Source organism: Lepisma saccharinum, chromosome 29 (genome assembly GCF_977018435.1).
Source record: "Lepisma saccharinum chromosome 29, izLepSacc3.1, whole genome shotgun sequence".
Classification (NCBI taxonomy): Eukaryota; Metazoa; Arthropoda; class Insecta; order Zygentoma; family Lepismatidae; genus Lepisma; species Lepisma saccharinum.
Genome location: NC_139257.1, coordinates 21,245,816 through 21,259,133, shown reverse-complemented (window position 1 = coordinate 21,259,133; position 13,318 = coordinate 21,245,816). Strand labels below are relative to the sequence as shown.

The 13,318-nt window shown below is 36.2% G+C and overlaps 1 protein-coding gene across 1 annotated transcript in view; it reads left to right on the top strand.

The window, feature by feature from the left end:
* The window catches only part of LOC145981419 (ATP-dependent DNA/RNA helicase DHX36-like), an 80,806-nt gene that overhangs the window by 41,349 nt on the left and 26,139 nt on the right, over window positions 1–13,318 (top strand). The window contains exons 8-9 of the mRNA XM_083114655.1: window positions 3,944–4,155; window positions 10,146–10,220. Of these exons, the coding sequence (XP_082970781.1) occupies window positions 3,944–4,155; window positions 10,146–10,220 (287 nt within the window). The remainder of the gene's footprint in view (window positions 1–3,943; window positions 4,156–10,145; window positions 10,221–13,318) is intronic.

Sequence of the window (13,318 nt, the reverse complement as noted above, 5' to 3'; positions counted from 1 at the left end):
CTAATTCAGTCACCTGCTGCCGTTGTCAAGAATATGTATAATTTGCATTGTATTTGCTTACGTGCTTCATTGTTGTCAAGTTGAGTTGGTATTTTAAGTCCACTTTATGCACAGTAAGGCTAATCAGGACTGGACCTACAGTTTAAAGTGGGATCCGAACCACTATGTGCCGGGTATTGAACCTGGGACCCCTTGATTACAAGTCGAAGATGTTACCAGTGCCCCATCGGGTAGGCTGTTCATTTTTGTCAGTTGGTACATTAACCCATCCGCTTACCTAGTCGTCGAATCGACGGCCTGACCAGACGTTTGCTTCCCATACCTAGTCGTCGAATCGACGGGTTCCCGATTTTCATCATGTAGTTCCTTTTTCATTCAATAGATGGCAGAGGTTGTATGATCTTTCAAATCTATGACGTGTATGTTTGTGCTGCTAAGTTTTTCATACCATTTCAAGCGTGTTTTGTTCAGTAATTTCTCATGTAAACAAACCTTCATTTGTTACGTCTTGCAAACATGTTGCATAAGAATGTTGTAGATGATTCTGCGATTGAAAAGTTGCTTTTCGATAGCGATGAAAAGGAAAATGTGGATTTTGGAAGGGGAGATGAACACAGGGGTTCATTTTATGTTAGTGAAATTGAAGAATGTAGTGAAAGTGAGGAAGAGGTGGCTGTGGCAGGAAAAATATAAAAGGTTGAGGAATGGAAATGGAATGCAATGATGTGTGTGATCAAATTTATTAGGTGAGTTTCTAATTATCTTTCAAGTAAACTGCATATGTGCATACTTATTACTAGAGTCCGGAAGTTTGGCAAAATGCTTCTTTTTATCTACTGCATATATTGATAAAATTTTTCCGGATATATGTTTCTTATGTTGTTTCGAATGTTTTGGAAGCCTTTTCATTTTGCCTATTTTGCCTATTTGCGACCCCACTGCCTATTTTTAATTATAATGCCTTTTTTTTTGCCTTTTTCAATGAAATTTGACATTTTTTTTAAAAAGAAATGTGTATATAAATTATTTTTCTCCCAAAAAACGTTGTTGGCATTTATTTTTCTTCCGTTTATTATGTGAATAATTTTCGCCTTATTTAAGTAATATTGAACTCACGCATGTTTCAACATTGCTGAAGGAGAAAAGTGTGAGAAAAAAGTATTTCATGCTGAGTCAGGATATTGCCTTTCGGTTAACATTTCTTGTGCATGATTGACTGCTGAAGTGGACAGGTTGATTTCGAACACAAAGAAAATATTTCTGAAATCTCCCTCTTGAACCCGAAAATTTCAGGAAGTTGCGATTGAGCTTAGTTTACCTCAGCAACCAGTCTTGACAAGATAGGGAACCTGGATATCAGCAGCTATATATTATGCTAACATCCTTCAAAAAATCAGTGAGGTGATCGATGCTCTTCCAGAAAATGAAGCGGCTTCAATTCGTGAAGTGAAAAAACTCCTGTGCTATTCAAGTTTACTTTTGCACATTATGGTGCATTGCCAGAGACAATTACAATTATAGCATCCATGAAAATCTTCAAGGAATCCATGCAGCAGATGATGGAAGTGCCAGGAGAAAAGGGGTCAGCTGTTGCGGAAAAGTGCAAACGGGTAGTGAGTGCAAATGAGGACTTGAAACAATTGAAAACAATTTGTGATATTCTAAAAGGTGAAAATGCTGTTACCAAAATGAGTCCAGCTACATTAGCTTGTTATATGTATGCTCCAATAACTTCTGTCGAAGTAGAAAGATCATATTCTATTATGAAAAACATTCTCTCTGACAGACGACTATCCATGAATGTTGAGAATTAAAAAGCACCTTGTAGTTATGTGCAATCAAGACGGAGAAAATTGAAATGCTCTTCCCAATTTAGATTTTAACATTTTGCCGGAAATTATAGATAAAAGTAAGCGACTTCTAAATGTGCCTTTTTTTGGTTTATTTTGCCTTTTTTTTCATTTTTAGTGCCTATTTACCACATTATAAATGCCTTTTTGCCTGCCCATTTTAACGAAAATAAATGCCTGAACTTCCGGGCTCTACTTATTACTATACTTCCACTTCAATATATAAAATTTTCACGTAAATTGCTTGGATAGTTTAAACAGTATTTGACATCTTGTCTTGCTGTGCAACCTTCACGGGAGATAGCCAAATTTAAATGGTATTTCATGGTAACAAAATTGGCATTTAAATGGTAAGCGGATGGGTTAAAGAGTAATTGTAGGGTTATTTAATAATTACCCATACTTTTGCTCTAATTTTCTTTACTGGTACTGGCTTTTACATGTGTGTGTCACTAGAGTGTACATTTATAATTGCTATAGTGAACCGTCATCTCTCATTTTCCTGTCTTCTTTTTGCATGGCAAACATGGCCTTGCCACTCCACCTTTGTACCAAAAATGGCGAGCAGTGATTCTTTTTTATGGTTGGAAGGTGTGCCACGGGCCACAATCCACTGTAGGCTAACTCTTTAGTCTTCTTAAACCCGAAAGTTTATGGCAGCAGCAACACAAGCCTTCCATCTGTCCCTATCCTGTGCTAGATCAATCCAATTTTTCCGTACTTACCGATTTCCTTTAGGTCCATCTCAACATTATCCATCCATCTTCGTCTTGGCCTTCCTACCCGTCTCATACCATTGCATTTCCCAACAAGAGTCCTGTAAACTTACATTACAATCATCATCATCCTTCGCAGTTTCCTGCCTCTGGCTGGAAGTCAAGCCTCTCGATTTTTTCCTGGTCTTCCACCACTCCTCTCTTTCCACGGTGTTCCAATCTTGTCCTCTTCTCCTTACACTCTCCTCTACATCTTGGTCTCCCCCTTGGCCTTATTCCCAATCCTTGTGCATTGTACGCTCTTACTGGTAGTCTTTCTGAATCCATCCTCTTCATGTGTCCAAACCATCTCATCTGTGCCTGATCCGTCCTGTCCTGAAGTTCACCACACCCACTGTCTGTCGGATCTCCTCATTCCTTATTCTATCCCTTCTAGTCTTCCCCAATATACTCCTTAAAAATTTCATCTTCACTGCCTGCATCTTTCTTTTGTCTCTCTCTGTCATTGTCCAAGTCTCAAGTTTCATTCTTGCATTACAATATGGAGGACTAATATTCAGATAACTTGCCTTCAGTGATAAGCACTTAATGTTTTGTTAGAGTCATGGCATGGACTTGACGAATGGTAGATGTGAAGGGGTGTCATGCTCCTCTTTCATGTTTTAACTTCTTAAACTATTCAAGCATTTTCCCCACATTTTGATACATTCTGTGGTGCATAGTAAAGAGTCTTCGGTGGATTTTGGCCATTGACATGGGTGTAACTTGGGACCTAAGTTTGGGGGAGGGGGCGTAGAGTAAAAAAAAATCGATCCCATAAAAATCCACAACTATTTTGCCAAAAACTGTTCAATTTTACAAAAATCATAAAAGTTACTCATTACCTTGCTTCTCAGGTCCGAGGAAGTTAACAAAAGTACCATTAAGTTGTAAATTTGAAATTGCATTTTTTTTTGGGGGGGGGGGAGTGCCCTTACCCCTGCCAAGTTACGCCTATGGCTCCTGGTATAACTTGAGGCCACAAAGACTGGATCACTGCTCTGTTCTTCGATGCAAGCAGAGAATGGCACAGCAATGTTTACAGGAAAAGAAAAGAAGTTATAAAGATCAAATATACGTTAAAGCAAGAACAAACAGTTCATAAATACGGAGAAACTATTACTCACTTTTATTCGCGAAGCTGTTTTTTCTTCTTCGATTAATTTCAGTGGCCACTGCCACCATCCTCATTGGAACTTTCTGTACAGTACAGCAATTAATTAAAGAAAAACAGCTTCGCGGATAGAAGTGAGTACTAGTTTCTCCATATTTATATACTACCGCGTCTCTCTTTTTCCAATTATGAAAACAGTTTATAATGGTAAATACCTATTCCAGAAAACTAGAAGCGGAAGGAAAGTATTCGAAGCACGTAATAGACAGCCTACAAAAGCAAGGAGCTGAGAGACTATCTCTTGATTTGGTCTTTCTCCTGATTAAGCACATTTGCCTGAATGAGGGTGAGGGAGCCATTCTCGTGTTTCTGCCAGGATGGTATGACATTAGAGACTTGCAGGAAAAGCTCACAAAGGACCCCACGTTCAAATCAAGTGAGTATCATACCTGTCCTAAAGATTTTTCTGATTACTCTCATTTAAGAAAGTATGCACGGTGGCTTAGCTACTCATCGGGAAGTACTTGAATTCCGGAAAGTCTGCATGAATTATGGCTCAAGGAATTATGCACAAATTCTGCATGAATTTTTCTCCGTAGACGTGAAAAATGCAACTTTTATTAATCCAAATCCCTTCGAATGTATACCAGTGGCGTAGCGTGCTTCTATGAAAGGTGTAAGGCTTCCTTAGATAAACCTGATCTGAATATTGGATAAAGAAAACCCAAAGATATTTTAACTAAATAGAATCTATTTGAATGTAAGTCATGCATCTGCATACTCGATTTCAAACACAAAATGCACACACTTTATGTTAACAATAATAGCATATGTATGTATTACTTAATGAAAATTCTCATTTATACTGTAACTCGATCCGATGATCCTTTAGTCTGAAGACATCCATCACGTCATCGTAGAATTGGGAGTTTCTGGTCAATGTCTTTGGCAGCTCCTTTTCAATGGATATTAGTCCCAAGTCAGTTTTCCTTGCCTGAATCTGTGTGCTGCGTTGAAATGTATGAATCCTCTTCAGTGCAGAAAACTACTTTTCCACCAACGAGCTTGAGGCAGGAACAGTGAGGAAGAATTCTGTTAGTTTGTACACTTGTTCAACAGCTTCATTCAAATTGGTAGTACACAAGTACTCATGAAGTTCAAACACACTCTTTACTCGATATTCGGCTTCAGAATAAATTACCTGTAGCTCAACTTTCAACTGGTAGCAATTGACAAATTTCGCATAAGGACACATGTCATATTTTTATTCTTATTATTCTTTTTCTTTCACTAAAAGCCATTTGAGGGAAATGCTTAGGATACAATTTGCAAATGCAATGCATTCGAGAATATTACTCATTATCATGGTTACGATATTTGCGCACATTTTGAAAAGCATATCATGCAGGGTCCTAACTTTGCGGGCGCTGCCGGATCTAGGATTGCCAGACATTCCTCCTCGCTGCTTCTAATGAGGGTAATATCCAATATTAAACCATCTCTTTGTGAACTTAATAGTTAGTTTACACATTTAAAATGACACCCGTTTTGTTAGCTACACCTCCCATCAAGCGTTGTTGAAACAACACGGGAGTCGATTTTCTTGGTTCTCTTCCGACCGTGGCAAACAGACGCAGCGAGGACAAATCTCGCCAGTTAGTAATGCGCATTACAGTGCATGAGGATCGGGGCGCCCTGTCATTGGTTGAGAAGATACTACATAAGCAAACACACCCGCCATGGGCGAGTCCAAATCATTTCTTCCATTCACTCGCACGTAAGTTCTCTCAAGAAGCCTTACAGAGAAACAACTCGAATCAAAACAAGTCCTCAATTGTTTCGTTAAAAGTTCTACTTGAAGTCTGATGTGTGTTCAAGCGATAAATACGGGAATGAAATACTTTTTCTTCAATAATTTCAACTTGTAAGGTGGACTTACAAGCCTTACGTGGGCACTACGCCGCTGATGTATACATATTTATGAATGCCCTGACACAAGTTTTTCAGAGTTGAGCCTTTGTTTTTATCGAGGAAAGAAATGAAAGATGCATGGAAAATGAAAACAGAATTCTCTCAATCTGTTTATTTAGTTAGCGTCCTTTGCAAGAACAATCTGACAGATGGAAATTATTGCAAGATATCTTGAAGTTGATTAGTTAAATTTAAGTTTGAAATTCTTATACAATCAACAATTTTTTATAGTTTAGTTTATCGCATAACATTTTTGACTTGTGTTTGTAGATGCATTTCAGGTCTGAGTATGTGAAATGGCAAATGTAAACTACGCACCATAAATTAAATATTTTGTATAAATTAGGGATGGGACCGATTAATCGGTACTCTATCGGTATCAGCCAATATAGGCATATCGGTTTATCGGTAAAATTACTGATTATTTTACCGATCCGATATATCGATTATTATCTGATAATTTAGTGCAAAATTCTGCCATTTTGTTGTAATTTTTATGGATAATATCCATGCCCTATTTTCTAAAGAAGTAAATGTCTAAATATGCAATTTATCTTGCACTGCAGTCACCTTGAAACACACATTTATTAAAGAGGTCTGTGTACCTTTCAGGTTCTTCAAGGACCATTTCTAATTTTATATCGGATCGGTAGAATATCGGTATCGGTAAATTGTATATCGGTACTTTATCGGTATCACCCAAAATTTCATATCGACCCATCCCTAGTATAAATACTGTTTAACCAGATTGAATTAGAAGTTTTGGATACAATGAAATGAGAGAGATCCTGTATATTGTTAAAATGCTTTGTTTGTATATGTGTGTGTGGTGAGAGGCGGTAATACGTAAGGTTGAAATTAGGGCTGAGCCAATATCACTTTGAACCGATGCTGATACTCGCACCGATTCCCACCGATACTGGTGCTGGAAAGAATGGGAAGTTTTTCAAGATATTGCTTGATATTAAGTGTTTCCATGAATTTACCAACACGTTTGCTTAAAATATTCAAGAATTATGTCAGACTATTAAATTAAATGTTATGTTATTACAAAATTCAATTTTTGACACAGAATTGGTGCAAAATAGAAAGAAACTTAGAATTTTGAGTAATTTCAAGTATAATTGGACACCGTGAAAGTGTCGTGCGACATTATGTTGGAAAAGTATTGGCCGGTATCAGTAAATAAATTCCAACCAATACTTTCCGATATCGATACATCGGTATTGGTTCAGCCCTAGTTAAAATGGAGAAAGCATCTGCTTGTACCCCTAAATGTTTGGAAAGTTCACCTTGAAAACTGGGAATTATAGCTACATTTTATCATGATCTTAGAGTGGCCACCCCAGTATGGTATGTGTTCTACAGTCAGAAGAAAATCGTTGTTAAGGAGCTTGTTGAAAAAATACTTACACCTTATCTTGGAAAAGAAAAAAGAAAAACTTGTATTGCCTCTGAATTTTTACCACTACTTTATCTTACTTTCCAGTAGCGTACGCAGGATTTCATCAAGGGGGGTGTTATCTCGAAAACTTTCTACAAATTCACATTAACATTGTTTTATTATACTTTAATTAATTAATAATAATAATAAATTAATTAATAATTCTTATAATTAATTAATTAGTTTAATTACTACTAATGCAGCTGCTATTTATGAAAGAAATAGAACAAAATTACAATTCTTTTGTTTCAAAATAATTGTCTAGTCAACGGTTATTTGTATATGATAAGTGAGACATTTTAAGTGTGAAGAAAATCCATAAAAACAAGCAAATATATTAAATTTATTGAAATAATCGAAATATGAAACTCATTCAAGGAGCCGCGCTGGTCTAGTCTGACAACTTCGTGGGATATCCGGGTTCGATTCCCGGAATTGGTTGGAATTTATCCAGCCTTGTCTCCGCACCCAGCCTATGGGTATCTGAGAGCAACCTTGGGGGATGAAGGCTGCCGGAGCATGGTGCTGATCACATCACCTGCAAAATAGTTCGAGATCAAGAATCTTTGGGGCCCACCACACCACTATGTGTGACTTCATGGCACGGTGCTATATACACGGGGGAATTTACATTACCTTTACCTATGGAACTCACCCAGGGTGATGATGAATCGCGAGAATACATGTTGCTAAATTCCACTGAGTCTATGTTTTCGTTGTAAAGTAAGTTTATAGACATTCCAACACATGTATCCCTTCTAGGTGATTCACAAAAGACTTCTTCGACATTATTTAATGATGTGGATGTAGACTCAGCATCACTTGAGAGTTCACAAGGGGATGTGAAATCAGTACCGGGAAGAACGTTTGCAATAAGGACGAAGCAAGGAATTTTCACAATTCTCGCAAGAGTCACTGCGCGACTTTTTGCAAAAGAAAATTGCAAAATTGAACTTTGCGGCCGCTTAGATTGTGTTTGGAATGTTCTGTTTTTCTTCATGCTGCATGGAAATAATAATCCAAATTATTATTATTATTATTATTATTATTATTATTACTGTCGCAGATCTTTGACTGTGATAAATTAGCCATTTTTTAATTTTTTCTACAGCATTTTCCATAATATTTCAAGAGCTCAAGGGGGGGGTTTAAACCCGGCAACCCCCCCCCCTTGCGTACGCCACTGTTACTTTCCCAGAAACATGAATTGCCCGACTTGTTTGACAAAAAAGAATATATATTATAAGCAGTGCTCGCAGAATCTTCTTCAGAGCTAGGTGCCATTTGGGGTTTCATTAAAGATCTATTGTACATTCCACCCTCACCTGCTAATCTAGCTGACAGAGCACAAACCTACACTGCAGTCGAAGAAGTGATGCCTGATATGTTGCTGCAGGTTTGGCAAGCAATAGACTTCAGATGGGATGTCTGCCATATTACCAGTGAAAGCCATATTGAACTGAAATAGCTTTTTAGCTAAAAATTGGTGTATTTCATTACAAAATGACCCCACAACCAATTCTGTAACTTTTATGAATAATTTTTTGTTCACTTACAAAGTTGTAAAGTCCTTTTTGAACCACCCTGTATCAATTATAACACCATTAAGCCTTGTTTCCATGATTATGAAAAAATATAAATATGCTGACCAAGGCAGTAATTTATTTTATTAAAAACATAAACTAAACGTAACGTTTCAACCTTCGAGCAAGGTCTTCATCAGTCTCTGTATCAAGTACAAAAGTAACAAGATACCAAAAACAGGGCATTATATATACACACAAAACATTTCTCCCTCCAGACTATTAGAAAGTTGTTTTTCAACTTTCTAGCAGGTGGCTTTCACTAGTGAACTACTTTCACCTAAAAGGCTAAAAACTTTCTAATAGTCTGGAGAGAGTAATGTTTTGTGTATATATAATGCCCTGTTTTTGGTATCTTGTTACTTTTGTACTTGATACAGAGTCTGATGAAGACCTTGCTAGAAGGTTGAAACATTACGTTTAGTTTATGTTTTTAATAAAATAAATTACTGCCTTGGTCAGCATATTTATATTTTTTCATAACCCTGTATCAGTATTTGAAGCCAGACCATGGTATTCAATTGGCTCCTAATGCATTAAACGAAGTTGGTAAATTATTCGTCAGTTCAAAAAGAAAATACTAATATATGAATGAAAACTTTTTTTGTCTTGTTACAGAATACAAAATTACTACTGCATTTTTGTCTTTGTACATTTATCTGACTTTTAAATTTATTAGCAAAGATATTGGTTAACGAACTGATAGAAGTGATGAAGGAAGGACATTATTGTATAATATGCTAGTATAAACACAAACATAAGTGAAATTATCACTGAATGAAAGTGCTAAACTCTATTTCTGTTGAATTGGGGATGTATTTATTTTATTAAAGCATAATTTGACTAATATATGACTCCAACAAATGAAATAACAGCAAGTTCATTCCAATAATTAAAATTATGTTTAAATTATTAGTTACGTAGCTAAGTAGTACCATAGTTCAGTATCCCAGTGGGAGCTCCAAAATTGTGGACTCCAGTCTCGAAAGCCAGGAAACAGCAACAGTGGGACTCATTGCACTGACCACGTGTCACACAATGAAAAGTGGCCTGATAGGCTGGCCCTGGCCCTTCATCATAGGTGGATCTGCTTAAAATTCTCTCCTAAGCTGTCTTTGCATTTCAATTGCATTTTCAAACTTCCTACATTTCCTTTGTTCAAAGCTTAGTCTGGCTTTACCCATTATTTCAAATTGATTAAACTTGAAAATGTCAAAAAATTATGTGAGTTATCAGCTATTAAAGTGTGTGTACATGTATGTTGTTTATTACGCAAGTAATATATTTTATAAATTACTAATTGTAATGTTTCACAAACTTTTCCTTTGTATTTACTTCTACGTGCAACAGATCTTAAGCATGCCATCGCTATTGGCTGCATTGTTATTGTGTGACTATCAAATGAAGCTATTTCTTTTTGAATTGCAGGGGAATATGAATTCTTTCTACTGTATTCAAAAGTTGACATGGAAGAACAGGAGGCAGTGTTTCAGAAATTGGAAGGTATTGTATTCAACAGTATTTCCTTGCATGAATTAGTGGACCTGTTGAACAAATTCAGTATTCAAACCTGTGGTTTTGAGCATTGTTAGATGCAAAATTAGTAAGACCACCTCTCAAAAATGGCAGAGATTGTGAATGTGCATGGCCATACCTCCACATCCATGTGTGTCCTCTGGATTTTTTTTGTGTGTGTTAGTTTTTGGTATTGCATTTTTAGGGATAATTGACATCATCCCAGTAAGATGACAGTTTCTTAAATTAGAGATAAGACATTATTTGTATCACTTTTCCTAGCTTGATTCAGTTCAGTTTAATTCAATAGTCTTTATTCTTGGGCAAGGTTCAGCAAATGCTGATCTACTACATAAGCCCAATAATAACTATTATTGCATTGAGAATGTAACCCAGTTATAAAATCATTTCTTGAGCATTGAATCTCCAAAAATGCTGAAAAATTTGAATATCACGGTTTGAGAACAATGTTTTCTTCTTGCTTCCTACTATGTTATTTGCCACATCATGTTACCAAATAACATTTGCTTACAGTGCATTGATGTTGATTGTTTGTAGTATAAAATTAAAACATTGTCCTTAAGTTTTGTGTTCCATAAAAAGATGTGCCAGGTTGGTTGCCAGATTTTTTTTTAAAATGAAATACCAGTTTCATTATTAAAAATATTATTTTGGGATAGGCTGTAATTGCCGGCTCCTGTGGCAGAGTGGTTAGCACATCGCACTACGATGCCAGGGGTCCCTGGGTTCGAATCCCAGCCTGGACATGGATGTTTGTGAGTGTCCATCATATCATCACGCATCTCCTTCGCAAATTAGCCAAAAGTGGCACAACAAGCGAAGTAAACTAATGCAAATCAATCAATTTATAGGCTGTAATTAAATTGGTCAGTTAACTATTTCGCTGCAGCAAGTGACTTCAGTTGATTTGCTTCAATATGTGTAACTTACGGAAAGCGACTGCAGTGTATTTCGAATATTCTCGTCGCTGCTAGTGTCAAGCAAAGTTGCTCCACAAGGAAAAACTTTACCAGAACATGCTGCCATCTAGTCTCTGTTATTTGCTACTTTCGAAGGAAATAACTTGCTTTTGTTCTGAACAAATGAGAAACATGTAGGGGAAGGAAGGGTAAAGTGGCCACTCTAAGGTTTGATGAATTCTTATCATACCTTTTTAATCATCAAAGTTATAGAAACATAGACCAATAGTAAGTATAATAACTTTACTTCCAATTTCTATTTTTTTAATTCTTGTTGTTTAGAAATTTACACGTTACTTTTTCTAAAAAAAAAGTACGAAGTGGCCAATTTGCCCACCTAGGTTGGTTACCTAGGTTGGGTAAAGTGGCCAGCCCCTTCCCATTTTACCTGCATAAGTAAATGAACAAATCACATTGATTCAGAGTGTGTATTTATCAACACAAGCTGAAGTAATACACATTCAGAATAAGTATTATGTATTTTAAGTATTATCTTGAGTATGAAATCTTTACAAGATAAAGTAAATAGTAATTTGTAATCAATAGTCTTATCAATAAAGGATTAGGTGTAGGCCTATTTGCAAATTTCGCACTCAAACTCATCATTTTCTTCGTCACAACCGGCACACTCTTCATGTGCCCACTTCTAACATTTTAAACAGCTAAACCATCCTTCATTGCCTTTTGAGTCTGTCTGTTTCGTGGCCACTTTGCCCGGAATAATGCCATTACAAAAACTGTGGTTTAACATCTAACCTACATTACAGTATTTTGAAACACACATCATTTAAAAGGTTATTTCACGCTGATCAAACAGCACAAGAGCATATAATTATAACACTTACTATTAACAGTATTTTTTAAATATATGTGTAGTAGTTGTGATGTGTTTGTGTGTGTCTTGTGTAGTAGTTATGCTGTCTAATGTGTTTGTGTTCGTCTTGTGTAGTAATTGTGCTGTCTAATATGTTTGTGTTTGTTTTGTGTAGTAGTTCCTCCATTCATATCGGGGGTTAGGCGTAGAGCTGACAACTCTGCACTGTAAAAAGACATGTCAAGAAACAGAAATATAAGGCCATGGATGTTCCCAAGGTAAAATATTCCGGAGGTAAAATAGTCCCCCATTCGGATCTCCGGGTGGGGACTACTTTGGGAGGTCCCTGGACTAAGGATAAGATCTACGTTAGGAATAAGGATATTAAATTAGGCACCTGGAATGTTCTGAGCCTTTACCGGCCTGGGGCATTTCAGTGTACAGTTAATGAGATAGTGAAGTATAAATTAGATGTAGTAGCTGTCCAGGAAGTTAGGTGGCCAGGAGAAGGGAATTGTAAAACTAAAAATTATACTTTTTTCTATGGTGGTACTGAAAATCATAATTTTGGAACAGGCTTTTTCATAAATAATAGAATTATCTCGGCTCTTAAAACAATAGAATTTATTAATGATAGGATATCATATGCAGTTTTACAGGGTAGGTGGTGTAAAATTATTTTAATAAACATACATGCACCAACGGAAGATAAAGATGATAATACTAAAGATGATTTTTATGCCGAGTTAGAACAGGTCTTTGATAAATTTTCTCAGTATGATATGAAAATTCTGTTAGGTGACTGTAATGCACAGATTGGCAAAGAAGAGACATTTAAACCCACGATTGGTAAAGAAAGTCTTCATGAATTAAGTAATGATAATGGTATAAGATTGATTACTTTTGCAACCTCAAAGAATTTAATTGTGAAAAGTACCACTTTTAAACATAAAGATATCCATAAATATACCTGGTCTTCTCCAGATGGTAAAACTCATAATCAGATAGACCATATTCTCATTGATAAGAGAAGGCATACTAGTATAATTGACGTTCGTACACATAGAGGTGCTGACTGTGCCAGTGACCATTATTTAGTAATTGCTAAATTAAGAGAAAGACTCTCAGTGATAAATCATAAGCAACAAAATCTAAAAGTTATAAAATTTGATACAGGAAAGTTTGCTGATGAAAGAATTAAGAAAGATTACCAAATTAAACTGTCAAATAGATTTGAGGTTTTGCAGGATTTAAATGATGATGAAAATATAAATGAAACAGACGTAAATAAG